The 22503-nt window shown below is 51.6% G+C and overlaps 2 protein-coding genes across 4 annotated transcripts in view; one reads left to right on the forward strand and one right to left on the reverse strand.

Annotated features, from left to right (window-relative positions):
• The window catches only part of POLR1H (RNA polymerase I subunit H), a 308557-nt gene extending 301095 nt beyond the window's left edge, over positions 1-7462 (reverse strand). Inside the window, exon 1 of the mRNA XM_085639860.1 lies at positions 6969-7462. Coding sequence (XP_085495986.1) covers positions 6969-6975 — 7 coding nt within the window. The 5' untranslated portion in view covers positions 6976-7462. The remainder of the gene's footprint in view (positions 1-6968) is intronic.
• The window catches only part of DUSP23 (dual specificity phosphatase 23), a 104047-nt gene continuing 87696 nt past the window's right edge, over positions 6153-22503 (forward strand). Inside the window, exon 1 of one of the 3 annotated variants that reach the window (XM_085639858.1) lies at positions 6153-6194. The gene's annotated coding sequence lies outside the window, so the exon portion shown is untranslated. Of the gene's footprint in view, positions 6195-7617; positions 7739-22503 lie in introns of those variants that run through there. The other 2 variants (XM_085639857.1, XM_085639859.1) reach the window with 2 other exon arrangements.

Here is a 22503-nt window from a genome sequence, read left to right on the forward strand (position 1 = left end):
CCCTCACCAGCCATCGGTATCCAGGAAAGTGATGAGCTCTCTGCGGGGCCCTGGTGGCGCAGGAATCGTGGAGGCAGCCGGTCGTGGAGAGGCTTCAAGGACAGGGGAATCTGTGGTGCAGGAAAACCCACCGGCGAGACCAGGGCTTCCGATGCGGAAGATGGCGTCCGCTGCTATGGGCTGCAACAAAGAAGCGATCCCGGCCCTCTCCCAGCTGGGCCGGGATACAGTATACGGGAGCCGGATACAATGTTGCGAGCGGGACGCGCCGGGCAGCCGAGCATGGAAAAGGCCCCTGTGAGAGTCCCAGCGCGGCGCGCCAGGTCCGGTACACCGGCTCCTCCCTCTCCACAGCGGCCGCTGCTATCGTTGTCGCCGCCGGCCGTCCCCACTAAGCAATGGCCCGGCTGCGACCGCTTGGAAGGCCGGAATGGAAACCGGGGCTCAACTCCGCCGGGGCAGCTCCGTTCTCGACCGGAGTCACAGGAGCGTGGTCAGGGACACGGCGCAGGTAAACGTAGGGCTCGGAGGCGCAGGATTCTTGCCAGGATATCGATGAAGGGCGCAAGGGTCGGCGGAGCCGAAGAGCTAGGCGGCCATCTCGGCTGCAGGCTAGGCTCCTCCCCCAATTGGCGATATTTAATCCTATAATTGACAAACAAATGTTGCATACAAAAAAACACTCTCACGGGCCTCACAGAATGCTAATGAGCGTCCGTCCTTGCTGTCGCGAGACGCTCCATGGGAACGGCGCAGCTTGTCTCCGGTAGTGGGACGCCAGCGTGAGATTCACAGCTGACCTCGGGCAAACTCTGCCGCCCCCTACTTGAGTCTAGACGAACCTTTGGTTCATCCTTGAGGCGAGATTTTGAGGGTAAATCTTTTCAAGCACTTGCGGGAAAAAAATCGCTACACGCAGAAGGAGATTGTGCAGAACATTGCACGGACTTTAGGAAAATCTAGCAAACTCTGAGCAAGGACTTCCAGAAATATGTTAGTCTCTGAACAAATTACATGGGGAATGTATTGCAGTTTTTGGGTGGGCAACGATGATGTCCTCCAAGCAGAGTTTCTGAGAATATTCTGGTAAAACTCGACTGAGCCCGTGATGGGTCCAAGGTGGAAACGCAACTGGAGAGATTTCGGAAGCAGGCGCGTTATCCTGTCGACCTATCCGACCAGGCGGGGTGATAAAGCTTGTATACATTAAAGGCTTCACAAACAAGGCGCTGCGCGACGCCAGGGGATATTTTGGACCGAAAGCCCTCCAATCAGAGACGTGGTGACAGGAAAAGCTAACACAAGCCCTGCTAGACCATATATGTATTAGATCGTGCAGACCCCAGCATTAACAAGCACACCACTGCCTTTCTCCGAGGCGAAGCAGAAATGCCTCGGAGAAAGGCAGCGGCGTTTCCGGATTCGGGGCGTGTTCTCCTCTTGCCATTGGCTGAAGGAGATAATTAGACTTCTTGAAAAAAAACACGCCCCCGAATCCGAAAAGGACGGGGCCTGTTCGGAGTGACGGACCTCTTCTCCAATGGCTGGCCAGCATTCAAGAGGCCAGCCAATGGAGAACAGGGGAGAAGAGGGGCGGGTTCAAGCCCCTCTTCTCCAAGTCATTAAATCAAGCCCCTCTTCTCCAAGTCATTAAATCTCGGATCGAGACTGCGCAAGCGCAGCCTTCGAGCCGAGACCTACAAACTGCAGGTGCTCAGACCCTGCCCACTTAAAGCCATGTCTCCGCCTTTATTTTCAGTATCGGTTAGGAGCACATGAAGGACCCTACTTGAGGTTTGTGTTCGCCTTTCTTAATTGCAAACTGTGTTTGTGTTTTTTTTTAATATGGTTGTATAATGAATTCAGAGACTTAAATCGCACTGTTGTAATCACACTTTGGATTGTTCTTAAATGAATGTAAATGTGTATTTATATTATTGTTACACTATGGATTTGTGTCAGATATCAAGTGCTTGTATGAACACTTTATTTGACAAATAAAGAATTTGACTTTGATTGCCTTTAAGAAGAGTGGAGTATATAATCTACAAATGGTTCTAATTTAAAACATCCGTGCCACCGCTGCCCTAATCCGTCAGTTCTATCCAAACCCTTATCACAGCCCTACCCTACACTCTACTTGGCATAGCCCTATCAAACTCATTCCACTTCTTCATAAGTCAGACTGTCCATCCATCCACCCTGGTTCGTCCACTATGTCTATGCGCCCTAGCTCTGTTACAAGCCTCTGTCCCGTACTCCCATTCCACAATCGCAGCGTCACAATCCTAGACTCGTTCTTTGGTACTTCGCATTGCACTAATGACCCACGCTTGCTTCCAACATTTCCTTTTCCCCTCTTGCCACAGTGCACTCTTCATCCTTCTCAAGCCAGGCAACATTACCACCGAGTGCCCCAGCCCTTACTCTAAACCAGTTCTAAGCACCTACACTCCCACCTGCAAGGGGAACCTCAGTTACACCATCATCAAAGGCACTTTCAAATACTTCTGGTCCTCTTTGTAGAGTTGCGGTCTAGCCTCCCGGCTGTCACGTTACCCGCCGCAAGGGATTGCGGGAGGACGTGACGGCTGGGATTCGGACTGCGGCAAGCAGACCGGCTCTCCTCGAGATACCCTGATACTACCTCAAACAAGCATTGGCCTAGCCAATAGGTCTCGCTTCTGGGACCTTATAAGTATTTAGTTATGCAACTGTTGCATAGTTAAACACTTATAAGGTCCCAAAAGCGAGACCTATTGGCTATGCCAATGCTTGTTACCATTACCAGGGTGATCAGATAGCTCCATGTCAGAGAACACCACGTTTGCATTCCTGGGCATTTTACAGGTCATTGTATTCTGGGAGTTGTAGTCTGGGTTCATTTCAATTGGACCAACACAGCTGATGACAATATTATGTAAGGCAAAGTCCAGCAATGGAAAAGTGGTGTCACACTAGCGTTATACCACCTGGTCACAAGTCACCGTAACCGTAAAGCATAAGGTAACTCGATCTAAAAGCATGCACATGCTGTTGATTTCAAATCCAGGACTGGCAAGAGGCGTCTCATATGATATGGATCCAATTAGAAGCAGCGTGAGAAGACACTCCGGGGGTGGTGGCAGGAATAATGACCATATGTCAAGCATACCTAAGGTTTACCGACTAGTCCATGTTCTAGTTTTTTTTCTGTTTTGCGGTTTTACATAGCGTGCACTCGCCCTGCAGGTATTGAAGCGCTTTTACTTGAGCGCCACTTACGTTACACACGGATTCATTAATTTTGGGAGGCACGGGGAGATTAATCGATTTGTCCAGAATATCAGGATTTTGAGCCGACGTCAGGGCTCGAACCTGGTTCCCCAGCTCCGATGTCAGCAGCTCTGGCCGTTAGGCCATATCCTCTTCAATTGGGGTCTTGGGCTTAAATTGTATAACCAAATGCATTCTGGTAAATACAATTCAATAAATAGATCACCCCTTTAGAAGAAAATTCTGGGGCAGGATCAATGACCCCTTGGCATCATGCAGTCTACATGAACTGCGGGGCACAGAGGTTACATTCCCAGTTAGATAGCTGAATGGGTGTCGGAGATCTTGGGCTGATGTGCCAGTTGCAGATTCCCGTGCTAACCCACCTGCTCTGTATATGTATGATCCGCAGTTAGGATGCTCGGGCGGTTAGCGCGGTTGCTGCGGAGTTCGTCTTCAGGAATTCATCTGCTTGCCTTGGGTAAGTGTAAAGCCCAAAGTCTAGGTGAGTCAATGAAGCTGCAGCTTCCAGCCCAGCGCGACCCCCTCCCCCGCTTGTCCCAGATGTGGATTGGGGGGGGGTTGCACTACGGCAGCCCCCCCGGCGGCTTCCATATCGGCACAGCAGGGTGGACATGAGGTGGGCTGTTTTTCCATTCAGCGCTCCTGCGCCGAATGGGATGATGGATGATGAGGGCTCACCTCTGTAATTGATGCTCTGTAGTGAGTAATGACATCCCTTTGCGAGGTGGGTGAGGGGGGTAAATGATAGCCAGGCTGGTGCTGGGGGAGGGGGTTAAAGGTCACGGGGCCTGGGATTCTTCGTAGGGGGGTTTCTTTCTCTTGACTGCACATCCACAGAGGGGTTAGAGAAAAGGGGGCACAGAGATAATCTCGTGCACCTCCGAGGGATAAGTGTGTGTGGGTGAGGGGTGATGCGAGCTGGAAGGAATCAGAGTTTTTTTTAGCAGAGTGTGGGAGCGATCTCAGACGTGGTCAATCACTCTGGCAGGTCAAATCAGACGAACAGGCAGGCACGTTGAAAGCGAAAAGCTCCATGGACCACATTATATTTATTTATTGCAAATTTATATAGCGCGAACTCTGTATTGGAGCGCTTTACATGAGCACCAGTTACGTTATACACGTACACATTCATTTTTTAGGTCTCGCCTGAGCCAGCGCTTTAGCGCTGCTCTCGCGAGAGCTTTTGTAAAAGGGGGATCTGGAAGTGCAAACTAGTACTTTTCAGGCCTCCAAATACAGTGCATGTGCGCCGGGCACGCGCACCATTTGGCAGCCTGAAAAGCACTGCCTGATACCTTTCACGGCCGCTTTGATGTCCTCAGTGAGCCGCGCGGCCACTGAGGACATCAAAGCGGCCGCAAACGTGCACACCATTTGCCACCCCCTTCCTGCTTGTTTTAGTTATAAACTAAACTTTCACGTTTCCACGACGATGTGTGAGCCAATAACTTGCCAACACAATTCAATACCGCGACGCATTGCAACCTCAGTCAACAATATATCACCACAGTAACACAACACAGTGCACAAACACCATCACAAAAGGAGGCACAAGACCAAACAACACCGTCCGTAACACAAAATACCGTCACACAAAGAAAAACACCACTATTAACAAACATTAGCATAGCCAATGGCAGGCAGGCTTACCCCATGGGTATTTTTTTTTTTTAGTTGCAAGCATATGCAATTGGCACTTAAACATAGCCACCATACTTCTGTAGATTATATTTTAAATGACCAAAATATTCATGGATGCAGCTTTTTTCTTTTTAAATAGTGACAAAAATTATTCCAATCGCGCCAGGCGGGTACTCGCAAGCATGCGTGCTATTTCTCAATACACTGTCCCTTCAACTCAGGCTGTGGAAATTGTCAACTTAGAAAGATATGGAAACGAAAACATTTTATGCTCTCACTCTGCTGCTCGGCTCTTTCTTTGTGCATCGCCTGTCTTCCCCCTCATAAAGTTGGTACTAAAAATAAATTTGTAGACCAGCCAGCAGGCTTTTAGTCACAGCCTTTAGTTTATGGTGCAATTAGACTGGAAATTGGCGTTTTCGTGTTTTGGACATTATCTGCCACGAAACAGCAATACTAAGGGGGTAAGGCTGGTGACAGGGATAGAGTTTAACATATTTGGCTCAAAACGGCAGAAGCTTTGGTTTTCCAGTTACTAGTATTGTATTTTACCATCTATCGTGCAGTTAATGGTGCATTTATTTCTACTAGCCACTCTGAATTATTTGTCGGCTCTAGTCACCTGACCTGGGTGAAAGGGCTGCACGTGCTCTTCTCCTGGGAAAGAGGCTGGACTCACTCTGAGAGCCCTGGTAATAGTAAACGAACGATCTCTGTTGTTGCTGAGAACTCCCTGCTCTGTTCTGCTTGTCTTGAGGAATGTGCTTCCTTGAGATAAGCACAAGTTTTATGGGGTCCCTTTGCTCGACCCGAAGAATTCCTTGTCTTTGCTTTTGAATTGTAGTGGGGGGCGGGGGGTTTATGACCCCTCTATCCCTTTGCTTAGCAAACTTTTTGCAGACGTGAGCTGCATCTGGTGTCGCGTTAGAAGTTCTAGAGCCCAGATATTTACTGTTTGCGATAAACAAACAAGCATTTGCAATGCAATAGGTCTCGCATTTATACGAGTTTGAGCTATTGGCATTGTAAATGACAATGCTTATTTAAGTTTTTTTTTTTTTAAAACATAAATGAAAGGCACTGTCATTTACAATGCCAATAGCTCAAACTCGTATAAATGCGAGACCTATTGCATTGCAAATGCTTGTTTTTTTGGTAGGCACGAAGAGCCACCCTCCCCCGTGTAATGCCAGCTGCTGCAACAGGGGGAGGGACGGAGTCTGAGGAGAGAGAGCAGAGGAGGAAAGAGCAACAGAGAACCAGTCTGACAAGTAGGTGCGAACGTTACATTGTAAGGATGAAAGGGTTGGTTAGGTGTGGCCCAAAGAAGAATTAGAGGGTATGTTTCACTTGTGCGGCCGCTAAAGTTAAAGTAATCATTTCGCGGGCGCTTTGATGTTCGCAGTGGCCGCGCGGCTCACTGAGAACATCAAAGCGCCTGCGAAATGTACACGCAGGCTGCCAAATGGTGCGCGCGCCCGGCACACATCTGTAGTTGGGGGCCTGAAAAGCACTCGTTTGCACTTCCAAATCCCCGTTTTCTATAGCTCTCGCCAGAGCAGCGCTAAAGCGCTGGCTCAGGCGAGACCTAAAAAGTAAAGGTTTAACTTGCCCCATAGACTCCGTTCTTCTTTCCGTGGGGCCTAACCTTCAATCCCACACTCTTTTGCCACTTCTCTCTCCACCACATTATCTCCACCCTCAGTCACAACCATAGCCCCACTTGTTTTGTGTAGTTGCAGTTTTGTATAGCGCGAACTATACCCGGAGGTATTGAAACGTTTTACATGAGCACCAGTTGACATCACATTACACAAGGTCACGTTCTTTTTGTTTTTAAGGCACGAGGGGATTACGTGCTTGGTCAGAATCCCGAGATGTTGAGCCAGCACCGGAGCTAACGTTCCAGGCGCAGATCGCGCTGCAACTCAAAAGCACCTCTAGGATCTCTAACACCCGTACCACCCGGCAATAATACAAAACAAGTACAATACACCGCGGCGCCTACCAAAAACAGGAGCGACGTTGTCAAACGTGGGCCTTACCTTGCATCTACACAGATTCCAAACTTCCAAGTCCCTTGATTTAGCTGCCAACTCTAATAAACTTCAATTTAGGAAAGCAAGGTTGTTTTAAACTGATTCACGTAGTAAGAGGCGGTACCAAGAGACCGTGGTGGCTGTAAACACGTTGATTGGTTAAAATAAAGACCCGTCCCTCCTCACAGTTCACTAGTCACTTAAGCGCTCCACACCCGTCGTGCCCCTTCCTCTCCTACACCGGAAGAGATCGCCTCGTGGCCACCAAAGGCGTTGAGCTGGTGTTGCAGGTGGTGCAGCTCAGTGCGTTTCGCTTCTAACGGGCGTGCAAACTTACAAGAATCGTGAAACACGAGGGGAGGCTCAATCAGAATGCTTTACCGAAATGCAGCACGTGTACCTTTTGTCAGCAAATATAAACATATGTGTTATGTGGTTTTCCAGTGGTAGCGTTACATTGAAATACAGGAGTAGCAAAACCCAAAGAGAACCGTGTCAGGGAGTGGCATCTTGTTGTGAGGTGGAACTTAGAGCCAAGATAGCGTCACGTTAGTGGGTGGTGTTGTGGAGAGTGATTTCTTGTTGGCTTTCTGGGGATGGGCATTATAGCCTGCAGCCTATCAGGGCGCAGTGACGAATTAAAGGGAGCGTATCAGTGTCCTGAGGGGCGGGGGAATGATACTGCTACGACTTCTTATCACTTACGTCCAGTGCTGTGACAGGGTCTGCTGCCAAGCTTAGGGCAATGGTTTCAGAAGAAACCCGCCTACATCAGGGTGAGTGAAGATCAAGTTTTCTAAGTTAGGATACGCAGTATACTTAAAAGTAGGTGTGACATTTAGTATCGGCTGGACAGTAGAATGACGTGTCGTGATAGAACCAGGACTGGTGCGGCAATCTTTTTCGACGACCTCCCATGACCTCTTTCTCCACGGATTCCCTTTACATCATATACAGTGCTCCTCATCTCTCCATAGCCCCACTCTCACATGCATTTCATTTGTTTTATAGCGCCACTCATGCCAAATTATCGTGCCGGAGCACTTCACGTCACATCACACATTATACAGAGACAGTCGGGGTTTTAAGTGGGATGAAAAACTGGGGGAGGGTCTCAAAGGGACGTTGCGCTGTACGTTAGAGTGTGGCTTAAAACACCTAAGCTAAAATCTGTGCTAAGCAGTGTGCCCGTCGACTGGTCTTTTGCATATCGTACAACATACATATATATTATTACACTTACATTAAGCCAGGACTCTTGGCTTTGTCAATAGTTGTTGGTTGCTTAGGAAAACAAACATTGAAAATGCAATAGGTCTTGCCTTTAATTAAGTTAAAGCCATTTGCTTTGCTAATGGTATTGTATAGCAAGGCAAATGGTTTTAACTTGACTGAAGATACTGCAATTTGCCGCTTTATGGGCCTCCCCTCCTCCGACATTATGAAACAATACATTGCCTTTACGCCGGCGTGTTTGTGTCAGCGTGTGCGCGGCGATGCTGCGGCCGTTAAAGTGTTTGACAAACTGCAAGCCTGCCATAAATTACGTTACAACTGTGTGGAAGTCATGATGAGGCAAATGAAAGAGAGGCCGGCCCGCCCCGCTCTTAATGTGGCACCCCCCGGCTTCAGCACTCATCCCTACGAAACAGGGCGCTATTTAGCAATGTGGGCGCTGTAAATTTTTGCTTGTCAACAGCATTGATTTTTCCCTTTTTAAGTTGGTGTTTAAATCACTTTGGAGAAGAAATACTGCATCGTTTCTAGTCAGTCAGATATTTACAACTCTTGTGTTTTACATCCCTTTGGCAGCTGGGTTGCAGCTTTCAGGGTGTCACAACAAGACACAAGGCCATAACCCAGAAGACCATATGTTAGAAATGGGATTTCTGGTTGGCTAAGGCTTGCGCCAAAGCCAGGCAGAGACCACCACTCTAGTCAGGGCAAGGAAGTTACACGCCAAAGATAACCCCTGCTCACCCCCTTGGTAGCTTGGCACGAGCAGTCAGGCTTATCCCGGAGGTCATGTGTAAAGCATTTGCGCACGCACACAGCAACAACATCCCAGGCACACCACAAAAGGAACTCCACACAAGGTTCTATATAAAAATAGCCTTTGTATTATCATAACACATTAGAATAGTAAGCACATATTATACATGGTGCCACCTGGCACTAGGTCATATTTACACCTGACAGGGCCAACTGGACCACTGTCAGTACCATCACAAAATGAACGTAGTAAATGTAGAACTTATCATAAACATAGAACACAACCAGTAACTACTGGTAATCACTGTACTTAGCATCGGCCTGTGACATAAACTACATTATGCACAGCATCATATCAGGCGCAAATTACATTCTGCGCCAACCTCACCAGCATAAACACATGAAGCAATCATCTCACAAGTCTAAAACACATTAGATCCTGACCTCCTAAGTATAACTACATTAGGAAATAAATCTCACTAGCATAAACCATATTATGCGAACCAACCTCATAATCATAAAACACATTTAGAGGTATCAACACAGGGTGCATAAATCATTCTACATGAATCATATTTCCTAGCACCCAAAATCACAGTAGGGCCTGGCGCCCTATAAACCTAACAATCCCCCTGGCCAATTGGCCATCCCAAAGGGGCTCAAATGCCCTGTGTCCAGAATGTCAGGGCGCGCTGCCAATGCAGCGAAAGTCAAGGGTGCACCACTGCGCAAACCTAAACGTGGTAGCTGCCCACTACTTGCTGGGTAGCTGAGGGTGTGGGGCAAAGGAGTGCATCTCACTCCTGACTTCACAAGACCCCAAAAGAACTGTGCGCCTAAATGGTGCAGCTGGCACTAATTGCTGAGCAGCTGTAAATGAGGGAAAGGCCTGGCACCTCTGGGCCACTGCTGTCCCTCTCAGGGACTCTTTCAAGAATTGCGCAAAAACGTTGCAGCTGCCCGCGCTGGTGCAGCGCGGTTGGGGATAGAACAAAAAGGGGGCCCTGGCACAACTGTGCCCTCTGGGCATTGCTGGGGCTCTTGACACAATATTGCCCCTGTTGGAACCACGCCCCGGAGAATAATCATGTCCCCACCGTTGGAGCCATCTGGGCTCTAAGAATAGGCTTGCACACGTGTTGGAGCGGCCCTCTCTCAGGCGGGGCCGCTCATGGAATGGGCACCGGTCAGCACCAACAAGGAGTGCGTTGGAGTCCCGCTCAGGGACTCGGCCATTGAAAACTGTTGCCCATTGTTAGAGCCACACGGGCTCTAAAAACAAAGGATGCCCCGCCGTCGGAGCATCCCGCAACTGCGGGCCCGCTCACAAAATTGGCACCGGGTGCAGACGTATGGCCTCCCCCCCCCCTCCCCCCCCCCCCCCCCCCAGCCGTCTCAACTTACTGGCTCTTGGCGGGGGGGATGGCTCCTCATTGTGAATGCGGCGGGGGCAGGCACCGGCAATGTACCTCGTGCCCCTTCCGCAGGAATCAGGCTGCGGCGCTTGCGGGGCTCTCTCTCCTCACGGGAGCCCCGCCTTCTTCACGTGCCATACTTCACCCGGTCCCCCTTCTCGGGACCGGGACTTGGGATATGGAGCCCACCAGGCTCCGGGCTAACTCCTCTTCCGGGGCTCCCCACAGCTCATGGGAGCCCTGCAACTCCTTCCAGCCCGCCCAGGTCACAGGCAGACTTGCCTGACCTCCGGTCGGCCACGGCTGGGTTGACGCGGCAGCCACTTCACTCCGGGCTTCATGAGGGGAGGCTCCCTCTTTCTACAAAAAATAGCAAGCGGGGTGGGCAGCCGCTCAATCTAATAATGGCAAAGTCGCGGGGTGGGCACCCGCGCAATTAAAATAGAAATACGCGGCCATGTGTCCATAATGCAGGGTGGGCACCTGCAATTAAAATCACGAAGCGGGGTAGGCAAACCCCTCGGTAGCCTCACGGTGGAATCCCTCCGGTGGGGATTTCCTCCAACGAGGCAAACAGCATCGCGCTGAGCAGCCCACGCTCCTCCTCAGCTGGGCAATTAAAGGATAGCGCTTCCAGGCGCTAGATGAAGCCAAAGTCCTGGGGCAAGGAGAATAAAGCAAATGGCCCAAAAAGTCTTTCAGGTAACCAGGGGCAAGGCAGGGCTGAGGGGCCAGCACACAGGGTCCTCCAGCAGGGAGGCAGCCCCCATGGCGGTCCCTCCTGGGCCCCACCAGCAGCACGTCCCATGAGGCACAGGGTCAGACTGATTTGCATATGGCCATGTCTGAACTGGGGTGGCAGAGTGGGCTAAAGAACGGTGATGGATCAAACCCGGATCTGTTGACTGGGTGTGAGTGTTTGATTGGTTCTGATGCTCTGTCCATCACCACCCCCTTTTGTACCGCTTTGTTTGCCATAAGTTGGCAGGGTATGCTCAGACGTGAGTCCCTTGCTCACTTTGCCACTGGATTCAAGCAAGCCTGGATGAAGACGGCTGAAATGCCAGAAACCGGTCCTAGGAAGCTTGTTTCCGGTCCAGGGAAGGCATGGCTTGGCAGTTCGGGCTGGACTTTTCCCATGAGGCACAGGGTCAGACTGATTTGCATATGGCCATGTCTGAACTGGGGTGGCAGAGTGGGCTAAAGAACGGTGATGAATCAAACCCGGATCTGTTGACTGGGTGTGAGTGTTTGATTGGTTCTGATGCTCTGTCATCACCACCCCCTTTTGTACCGCTTCGTCCCGCAGGAACAGCACACCAAGAGTGAACACTTTCATTGGGTCACAGCCCCTATATTTATACAACATTTCCCTTTGTGACACAGCACAGGGCTGGGGGAAAAACTAGATGCAACTGGTTTGGGGGAGTTTTGGAGCACTTTGTTTTGCTCATCTCCTCTCTCCTTTGTCAGGTGGGGGCTAGGTGCTCAGACGCACCACAGGGGGCGGAGCCAGCATTGTGGAGGGAAAGCACAGTCCTATTCAGGTCCCAGGTGCAACTCCTCCCTCCCATCTACATGCAGATCTCTCCATTCACCACCGGGCAGACTCACCCTGGCTCCTGGAATTCCCCAGCCCTCTCAGCTCCTGTCAATCACCAGCCAGACATGCACTCCACATCAGGCAGGTAGACACACAGTACACAGAAAGGCCAACTTCTAGAAGTGGCACTTCTCCACTAGTCGCCATATATCTGCGCACACCATTGCGCAGCATTTATCCTATCGAGTTCGCACATACTAAATTCGACCCTGCACTCCTCTCACATCAGGAATTACTATGGACACACATATCCTCCATGCATTCCTATGGGAGGGCAGGCCAATCTCACCACACACACTCAGAGAGAGCACGCACTTTACACTGTGCCACAGTGCTAAAGTGCGCAGAGGCCAAAAATCACTACCAATATGTCAGAGCTTAAGGCAAAAAGTTCAGGGGTGAACCTACCAGAAGGGCCCAGTCCAACACCATAGAAACACAAAAAATGTCCCTTATCCAGTCTGGATGTCCTGTCTACCCTATTTAGAGTGTATATACTTGTATACACCGGAAAGGCCACCAATTTTTGGCTGATGTCCCGCATATGCCAGACTTGAAATCTCGGCCGAAGTTGCATTCGAGAGCTGCTTCTGCCCCCCTGCTTGGAACATGGGGTATCCAAACCAAGGGCATGAGCAAATAATTGGGTGGTCAATTTGGAGGAGCAGAGATGGGCAGGGGTCGGACTGGCCTCAAGGACAATCAGGCAGTTCCCAACCAGCTGGTCCGGCAGGTCTGGTTTATGACCTGCTGGGCCATTTTAGCCATTGGTTTCCCTGATATTAAGACAAACATCGCCAGCAGCAAGCTCGGATTGGTGCAGTGTTACATTCCTCGCAGAACACCTATATAGCGCGTCCTTACTAATTAAAAACTGGTACAATTTGCAAACATGGCCTGCATTTGTAGCTTTCCGATTTACTAATGGGGGTCACTTTTGGTGCCTGTGCTTATTTCCTGTACCCGTCAGACCCTGGTGGCTAATTTTGGTTCATGTTTATTTACCATAATGCCCGGCAAAGATTCAATGGCTGCTCCAGAGCATGGGTAAGGGAGGGGGTGACGGGAAAACGGTGACAAAATCCTCGTGTGTCAGGTTTCCAATCTGGAGGAAGAACAATGGGCAGGATTAGTCGCAGATGACAGATAACCGAATAGTTGGGTGAGCCGAAACCAAGCCGCGGCACGTTCTAACCCGACTCGGCCAAGAGGAATGGCAAGAAAGCCCTAGGGAATACACTGTGAATGCATGCGGAGTTTGCGTCTGATTGGCTGGCTTGTCGAGGGCCTCGGTAGAGCTGTAATGTATTATGGGTTGTGGTCCTTGTACGAATGATTTATTGTTTTAGGAGCGGGATAGACTTGTTCGGTGTCTTAAATGGGTCTGCAAATTGCAGAATTTTGAGCAAGACTCCTCTTAGTCTCAATGTCCCAGACCTGCATTCTGTAAGAAACATACATTTATAAGTATTCTTGGACCTGATGCTCGTGCTGCAAGAGTACTGCTTTGTCCTGCTTCAAGACAGCCACATATTTCGGAAGTTAACTTCCTTAGCTTGTGAGACTCGACTTCGATCAGAGATGGGAGAACTAGAACAGGAGCTTTGAGAAACCTGTAGAGAACATAGATAGAGGGGAACATAGGGCCAAAGCAGAATACTGCCCAGAGCTGAAGAAAAGATTAAATACCATCACCAAGACAATGAAGTTAATTACAGGATCTGATCACTCTACCAATGAGCGGTGGCTGTGCGCGCCACAGCACTGACGCCAGGCCCTTCAGCCTGTCTGGGAAAGCGAAAGCACGCCACCATGCACGCGTAGAGACAAAAAATGCGTGTGCACAAAGATGGTGTTGGGCTGTCCACATGCGCGTGCATTTTTTTTGTTCCTACGCGTGTATGTTTAGCTTTGCAGATGGAGAGAGCAGCCATCTTTGTCCATTTGGACGCGCGTGCATTCAGCTTTGGCTGAATCGATTCCAAAAGGTCCTCCCCATGGCGAGAGCAGCGCATGCACTGCTTTCGCCAGGCGAGACCTAAAAAAGCAACAACTATGTCTTTGTTGTACAAAATATTGAAAATGTTTCAGTTCTAAAAATGATGAGACTGAAAGAACCAGAACAAGTCTCTGAAGTTGTAGCGAAGGGTGGTATTGCTGCAGAGTTACGTTTTCCACCCTGAGGGTGAGGGTACAAATGGAGAGCCTGATCGGGACTTGTCTCGGAATCTGGTTTTTAGGACCAGGCCCACTTAAAGCCCTGGAGACAATCAATCAGGGTTTATTAAAGCATGCTACTCACCCGTGAGAGTCTCAAGGCGCAAGGTGGGGGGTGCAACCCCAGATCAGCCGAAGAGCTAGATCTGAGGCTCATCCTGAAGGTGTGCAAGGTAGGGAAGCGTCACATGTTGGGTGGGAGCTCGTTCCAGGCCTATGCCGCGACGTGGGAGAAGGCTCTTCCCCCCCTGATCTGGTTCTGCGGATGCGAGGTGTTTCTGCTAGGAGAGGTCGTGGAGCGGAGGTTTCTTTTGGGTACGTGGAAAGATACTATTTCATTGTGGTATTTGAATCCGATGTTGTGGGGGATTACCCCCAGGTCCCTTATGTCCTCGTCCCATTCAATACTTATGGAGATAACCATCTCCCGACAGAAAAAAGACTAAAAGAATGCTGGGACACTTACCCCGCCCCTTCCACTGGGAGTACATAAGGAGGACTTACCCAGCATTCCCCCTGTTCTTTTTTTTTTCTGTCTGTCGACAGAATCTGGATGTGGATGCTGGTGCTGCTCCTGCTGGGCTTGAGTGGCTTTTTCTCCTGTTTCACCCCATCCGGCTGCCTGGCTGTGCGGTTGGGGTGTTTGGTTCCTTGCCTTCCGGTCTGCTGGGCTTGCTGGGAGGCTTGGTTTTCGGCCGTCTCTTTGTCTTCCCTTCGTGATGATTCCTGACGGCCCTTTGCGGCTGGTGAGCCGGCCTCCCGGGTCCTTCCGGGTTGCTTGCTCCTCTTCCTGTGGCTTGGCCGGGTGGATGCCGAGCATTTTGTACCTGCCTTCCTGTATCCTCCCCGGACTTGTGGGGGTGCGTTTGCTGCTTTGGTCTGCCGGCGGCTTCGTGTGGAAGGTGGTGGTGGGGGGGGCCTTGTTGCTGTATGGAGTCCCCCCGGGTGAGTCCCGTATAGCGGTTTGTTTTTTGAATATGCCTTCCCGAGCTGGTGAGTCAGCCCTGCTGGCTAGGTTGCTCTGCCTTATGTAAAGTGTACATGGGTGTGAGTCCCGGCTTCTGCATTTGCTCAAACTGCGTCATCATGCGCGAATCTCTGTATTCCATGTGCTGCCCTTCCATCGCTGCCTGAAGTAATATAAAAAATATAGGGTGCTTTCCTTCATGCGTTGTGGTATGATTTGAAGTGAAGACGGTCTGGGGCTGGTGTCTGCTGTGATATGTTCTTGCTGACACGCATACAGCATTGTTGCAATTACTTCGCGCAACGGCCCGAAAGGGTGCTGTGATTCAAACGCTGCTCCTCCTGAGAGTGTGACACGGGACGTTTGTTTGTTTGTGGATTGGCCTTTTCCTGCTGCCTCCCTGCAGTGAGCTCCTCCTTCAGGTGTGGCTTGGTGGTTTCAGAGTCTCCGGTTGTTGGCGCTGCTCTGTGTGGCCTCTTTTTCTGCGCGGGAGCTGCTTGCGTGTCACTTCCTGATGTTTGGTTCATGCTCCTCGTTGTGCATGTCTGCCGTTGTGTAGCCGATGGACCGTGCCCGATGGCCTGTGCCAGTGGTTCTGAGGTGATTCCGGGACGCGTGCGCTCAGTTTTGGGCGCTGTTCTCCTCTGTCGTTCTTCCTGTGCATTTCGTCAGTGCGGACACTTCATGGGCGTTGCCTCTGTCCTTTCTTTGTTTGGTCTCCCCCTGTGCTTGGTCCTGGTTCTACTGTGTGCACGTTCCTGCCGCGGCCATGCGCACGGCTGTGTTCATGCCTGCTTGTGTGTGCCTTGCTGGTGCCATGCCTTCCTTTGTTTCACTGCACTCGTTTTTTGGCGTTTCCATGTGTCCCGTTGGGTTGGGTTATGGTTGCCATCTGTTTTCGGTGCCTGGAGCCTCCGTCGGTGCGTCCATTTGCTATGGATGCGGTGGTGTGCCGGTGGGTTGTACTCTGTGGCCTGTAGGGTGTGTGTCATGTTGCTGGGTCTGCTTGGCTCGCTCGCTTACTCGACCGGGCGCGACCCGGCTAGGATTGCCTTTGCTGGTGTGTGGGAGCCCAGCGGCTACTCCCGCTTCGTTGCTTTCTCCAGCTTCTGGTTGGCTAGGTGGTCGTATGTACGGCGTTCCTGCCATGTTGCATTTCCGTGTGCCTGGTGCGGTTCCTCTCGGTTGTCTGGTGGAGTGGCTGGGTGCTTTTTGCTGCCATATGTGTTCGGCACTTGCTTGGCTGCTCGGTTGCTCTGCTTACGGCTGTGCATGCCTGTGTTCACGTGCTTTTCTGTCTCTTGGGTACTGGCACTTGTTGCTTGTGCTTGTGCTACACGCTTGGGGGCTAGTCCTTGTGGCTCTGCTCTGGCGGTGTTCTTTTTCAGTGCTCGGTTGGTTGTCCTGGGACTTCCTGGTGCTGGGGCTCCTTGTAGTCCTTTTCTTTGGGGATTCTCGGCCCTGGCCTGTACTTGGAGTTCGTGGCTCTGGTGCCTCTTGATGGCTTCGGTGGGTCTCTGCCCATTGCTTATCCTTTTGGGTGGGCCTGTGGCTGCAGTGCCTGGTTGTTCCTCTCTGTTATCCTGCTGCTGTTTTGGCTCTCTTGGTTCCATTCCGTGTTGCCTTTGCCTACGCTTCTGCGTGGTTCTTCCTGGCGTGCTTGTTTGTGCTGCGTTTGCCCTGGTTGTCTGCGGGACCTTGCTTTGGGCTGAGTGCTGGAGCTCCTTGGCTGTGTCCTGGGCCGCGATGTTGTGGTCCTGGCTTGCGGGGTTTTGCCTGTGGCCTTTCCTCCCTGGGGCTGGCTTGTCTCCTGCTTGGGGTCGCCTGCTTAGGTTTCGGGAGAGGTTGCGTTCCTATTTTTCTGCTTCCCCGGGCTGCTGGTTCTTGGTGGGCGCTGTGGTGCTGGTCTGGCCTGCTTTCGGGGTCTGTCTCTCTTGCTGGTGTGCTTCAGGGTGCCCTGTTCGGTCCTCTTTGGTCCCCGCTGCTGCGTGGTGTTCTGGGCGCCGCGTCTGCTCTGGTGCCTCGGTGGCTTCTGGCTCCCCTGGGGTGTCTTGTGTTTGGCCTCTTGGCTGATGGCGGTGCCTCCTCCTTCGGCCTTTCCTCCCTGCTTCCTGTGGTCTTGTCTGGTTTCAGGGGTGCTTCTGGGTCGGTTGGATTTTGTTGCCTAGCTGGTTCTCCGGGTTCTGTTGGCCTCCGCTGGGTCTATTCTGGCCTGCGGTGTTCTTTTCCGGCTTGGTTCCCTGTGGACGGGGGTGCTTGTCCCTACCTTTATGGTGGGTCTTTTTGCCGGGGTTGTGCTTTGGTATATCCCTGTTCTCTTGTTGTTCCGGGGTCCGTGTTTTCGGTCCTCCTGGTCTGCTGGCTTGGGGCTGTTCTGCTTGGCCTCGGCGGTGTCTCCTTGTGGTTGCCTGTTGCCTTCGGCCTTGCTCCCTGCTGTCTGCGGTTGTGTCCTCTTGGCTCTGTCGGTGTCTGTTTGTGGGTCTGTCGGCTGCTCCTGTTTCCCTGCTGGCCTCCTCTTGGGTGTTCGTTTGGGCGGCGCCGGGGCTGTTTGCTCTCTGGCCTGTGCTCTGCTGGGGCCTTCCCTGCTTTGGCCTTCCCCTTCTTGTGGGTTGGTCCTTCGGGTCCGTCTGGTTGTGCGGGTTGCTTGGCTTCGGCTTGGCTTCCCGTTTACTGTATCCTCCGTTGCCGTTTTCTGCCCTGGGGGTTCGTCCCCTGCTCTTGCCCTTTCTTGGGTTGTGCTGGGCTGTGGGGTTTGGTTTGCTTGTGCTTTCCGCCCTGGCTTCTGTTGCTTTGTTGGTTGGGTTGTTTTTGTGTTTCCTCTCCCCTGGTGGGTTGGGGTTTCCTTGCCGTGCTGTTGGGTCTTTCCCGCTCCTTCGGGTCCTCTTGGGGTTGTTGGCCCTCGGTCTTTGCTGGCCTCTGTGTGTTGCCCCTGCCTTCTGCTTGGGTTGTCTGGGGTTGTCTGTGCCTGGCCTGTCTGTGGTTGGGCTTGTCTGGGCTGGTGTTGGCCCCCTTGGGGTTTCCTTGCCCTGGTCTTGGGTTCTCTGGGTTGTTTGCCCGTTCCGTTGCACTCCTTCTCTAGTGTTCGGGGTGTGCCCTCTTCGGGCTGCGGCTTCCTGCTCCGGTTTCTGCAGGTCGGCAGTTGGGGTGTTCTGCTGGGGCTGTGTTCTTGGGTTCATGTGCTTCCTCCTGTTCCCTTTTCTTCTTGGTTTTCCGGGGTCTCCTTGTCCTGGTTGGTTGCTCTTGTCGGTTCTTGCTGGTCGGGCTCCCTGGCGGTGCTGGTTCTCTTGGGGCCTTGTTTCCTGGTCGGTTTCGGCCTGTTGGTTTTGTGGTCCCTGCTGGGTCTGCTTCCTTCCGGTTCTCGGGCCTGGTGCGTTGGCTTCCGGGTGTTTGTTTGCCTCTTTCCCCGGTGCCTTGGCTTTCCCTCTTTCCCTGTCCCTGGGCTCTGTCTTGTCTTCTTGGCTGGGTGCTGCCGGGCTGTGGGATGCTGCTGGCCCTTTTGTTTTTCGTGGGGCCTGCTGTTCTTCTGGGGGGTTCTGGGGTTTGTTCTCTGGTCTCTCTGGAGTGGTGCCTTTGCTTCCCTTCTCTTCTGGTTTGCCCTTGGTGGACTTATCGGCCTTTTTTTCCATGGGGTTCTTTGGTCGTCCTTTGTTGGGGCTTCGTGTTTCTTGGGCCGCCTTGTCCGATGGGTGTTTCTTTCTTTCGGGGCCTGTGTTCGGCTCTCGTGGATTCTCTGTGCCTGGGGTTGGCTCCTGTTGCCCTGTTCTGGCTTGCTGGCCTGGTGGACCTTGGCTTTCGCTTTGGGTGGCCGCCTCGCTGTTTTGTTCTTGCCGCGGTTGGCTTGTGTGTCCTTGCTCCCCCCTTCTCTGGTTGTCTGTGGGGTGTTCCTGCTGTGGGCTTGTGTCCTTGGTGGTTGTCGGACTGGTCGTCTGGATGTTCTCCCGTTGTTTTGTTGGGTGCTTTCGGGTTTGCTGGGGCTCCCTCCTGTCTGGGTGCTCTGCCTTGGGTTTTCGCCGGTTCTGCCTTTTGCTTCTGACGGTGGCTGCCTTGGTGTGGTTTCCTGGGTTGGCTTCTGTTTTGTCTGGGAAGGCCGGCTTTTCTGCTTTGGTATTTCTCCATAAGTATTGAATGGGACGAGGACAACGGGACCAGGAGTAATGAAGATTACCGGTAAGTAATAGAGCATTTGTAGGCATGGGTGAGCAGCTTGAAGGTTACTCTTTTTTTGACGGTGAGCCAGCGGAGGTCTCTCAGGTTTTGGGTCATGTGCTCGTGACGTGGAATTCCGAGGATGAGTCGGGCCGCAGTGTTCTGGATGGTCTGGAGTTTGTGAAGGAGGGATTTGTTGATTCCGGCGTAGAGGGCGTTACCGTAGTCCAATCTGCTGGTTATGAGTGTGTGGGAGACAATTTTTCTAGCTGGGGGGGTCCACTTGAATGTCTTGCAGAGGCTGCGATCTGATAGTGTAACCGAATGACCTGCCACAACAGAACAGCCACTTCCAGCGGCACGCAATTGGGTTCCATCAGATGCCTCTCTTGGAGGAATACCATGTCTGCGGAGTAGAGGGTAAGAGCCTAGGCCAACAGCCCCCTCTTAATTTTTATTTATTTAAACGGTTTTATATAGCGCTGGCTAGACCCAAAGGTATCAGAGTGGATACACCACTGGGGAGGAGCAGGGCCACTCCTAGACAGAAGGTTCAGGCTGGGTCCATAAGCTTGGGTGTACCTGACTCCGACATATTCCTTGGGGGCCCCCGATGCCCTGTCCAGGCGTTAGAAGGCCCACACAGGCCCCACCAGAACCCCTGGTATTGTCAAAGGAATAGTCGAGGCCCATGCTTGGCAGGAGCAGTATCCTGAGGTCCTCAGGGTCCAGGAGCTAGGGTGCCTCCAGGGAGAGCCCCATACCGACTGCAGTCCGATCACGTGCCGAAGAGCTGTAGAACCGGCCCAGCCTCCCACTGGGCGCTCACTCTGGGAGGCCTACTCCCAGATGACACACGGAGCGCAGCTGGCTCAGTCTCTGACGTGAGGGGAGGCGATGCAGGCTCAGAGGAGGCCGCGGGAAAGCTGTGCACTCTCCCCAAGCCGGGACGCCAGTGCTGATGCCGCAACGGATCCCGGGCCTCCACGGCTGCTGCAGCAAGAGTGCCGGCTCAATGTAGGGCTGCCGCCTGCACTTCATTTCCTCCCCCGCTCCACCAACCACCTGCAGCTCGCAGATGGGGGCCAATCTCAGGTGCCGTTGAATGCCGCTTCCTTTCAGCCAAGGTGTGGATCTCTGGAAGGCCGCCCAGGTCGTAGTATCTGCTCACCGGATCCACGCGGTAGGCCTCGGCACCACAGACTCAGACCCTAGTGTGGGGGGAAGGTGAAGCTGCGCCCTCACCCCGAGTCAGGACGTCATCGTCGTTGCCCAAGCGGGTCCCCAGGCCTCCACCGCAGCCACAGCGACGGTGCCGGATCAATGCAGGGCCGCCACCGTCGGAGTCCCAGTGCGGGACTCCCTCCTTGCCTCTGATCCGCTGATCGTTTGCAGGTTGTCGGCAAGGGCTGGTCTCAAGCACTGCTGGTCGCCGCTTCTCTTCAGCCCCGGCGAGGATCTCTGCAAGGCCACTCTGGCCGCAGCAACCACCCGCCAGACCACGCAGTAGGCCCCGCCCCCTGCGTCTCTCGGGTCTTGCCAGATAGCGGGGTATGCGCCCAGCCAGACTCCACTGCTCACTCCGCTCGTCCTCCAGTGCAACCCGGGCCCCTTCAGGTGCGGCGGGGACTGGGCGGTGGGGGCTCTTTCAGATGTTTATTGTCGGGCAGGGACGGAGCTCCAGGCCGGCTCGTCCGCTCACGCTGCCATCTTGGACATGCCCCAGCATATCTTTTTTTGTGCCCTCCAAGATCTGGACCTGTCAGAGATTACCCTGATGTTGCGCCCAGTGGAACTTCAGGTCCCATTGCAGAGCCCGCATATGCCAACAGGCCTGTGTTGCAAGCAGGATTCAAGAGACCATGGGGCCCAGCAGCCAAAACCCAGGATAGAGGGTGGAACATCGTATCATAGCCTATATAATCTGGACTCACCATTTGGGAGAATAAGCCAGAAACTGCATTGTGTCCAGCTCAGATGAAAGGCAGCGTCTGAGAAGGGGTCAGGTGCAACTTCAGCACTATGATAGTGAACCTCAGCGAGTTGGTAGTTGTCTTTTGAAAATATGATGTTGTGATGAAGTGTGTGTATGTCATGGGTAGCATAACACTTGCCACTGCTCAACCACACAAACCCTGATGTAAACCTGAATACGGTTTTTACTGCAGACACAGTGTTTATTTATAGCAACTATGCAGTGATTAATATGCATGTGAATTATTGGTTGCATTAGCTTGTGCTTATTGTGTGCAATTCTGTTATACAGTAGTGTGGGAGAAATGCTGAAGCAGCCATGGCTTGTTCAAACATGCACTGGTTAAACAACATGTGAACTTTGTGCCAACTGGCAATGTGAGTAACGTGCAGTATTTCAACTGTCTCAGAGTAATGTGTTGCACTTCATTATCATAATTGCTTCAATGTGCCTCCACAGAAAGAATGTAGAAATCCTTGAAAACATGTGCAACTTAATTTGCCTTGGTAATTGCTTATTTCCCTAAAGCATGGCTCAACTGACAGTAAATGAACGGGTAAATATGCCTTCAAGGGATTTATTACAGTACTTAGTTAAGTTATTAACAATCGCAGTTGTGGGCAAGATTTAATATTTGCTTGCCAATTGATTTCTTTAATTTACTCTTTCTCTAACAACAAAGTTTCTTTACACTTGGAAATAGATCTCAGAGAAGATATATTTTAAAAGATATATATCCAATAATCCCCCAGTCGATTTCCACGAAAGGAGACTACAGACTTTTAAGCGGAACAGTCTGAATATACGCTTTACAAGCAACAACGTCCGCTAATTAGACAGAGCCAGCATGCCATATACGCTACAGGCGCGCGTCTTTAAGATTAAGATTTACCTGCTGTAGGGCCCACGTCACGGCCAAAACACTGCTGCAGATGCACACAATTTATTTTCCTACTACAGAATTCAGGGGTCAACTGTTATAAATACATTTCAGTCCTGAAGATGGTCTCATCGATGAAAGCCTAGAGACCGAAACGTCGACCTGCACACTTCTTTCCCAAATATTTATTTTTGACTGTGATTGTGAAAAAGTGTTTTCAATTGCAACGGTGAAGGTTGAAATATCAGATTGGTGCCTTCTTGTTCCATTGTATGTATTATTTTCAAGTACCCTTGATGAATTCTCAAGATAAAATTGATTATTTTTATATACACCCGTGTTCTTG

This window comes from Triturus cristatus, chromosome 12 (assembly GCF_964204655.1).
Source record: "Triturus cristatus chromosome 12, aTriCri1.1, whole genome shotgun sequence".
In the NCBI taxonomy this organism is placed as follows: Eukaryota; Metazoa; Chordata; class Amphibia; order Caudata; family Salamandridae; genus Triturus; species Triturus cristatus.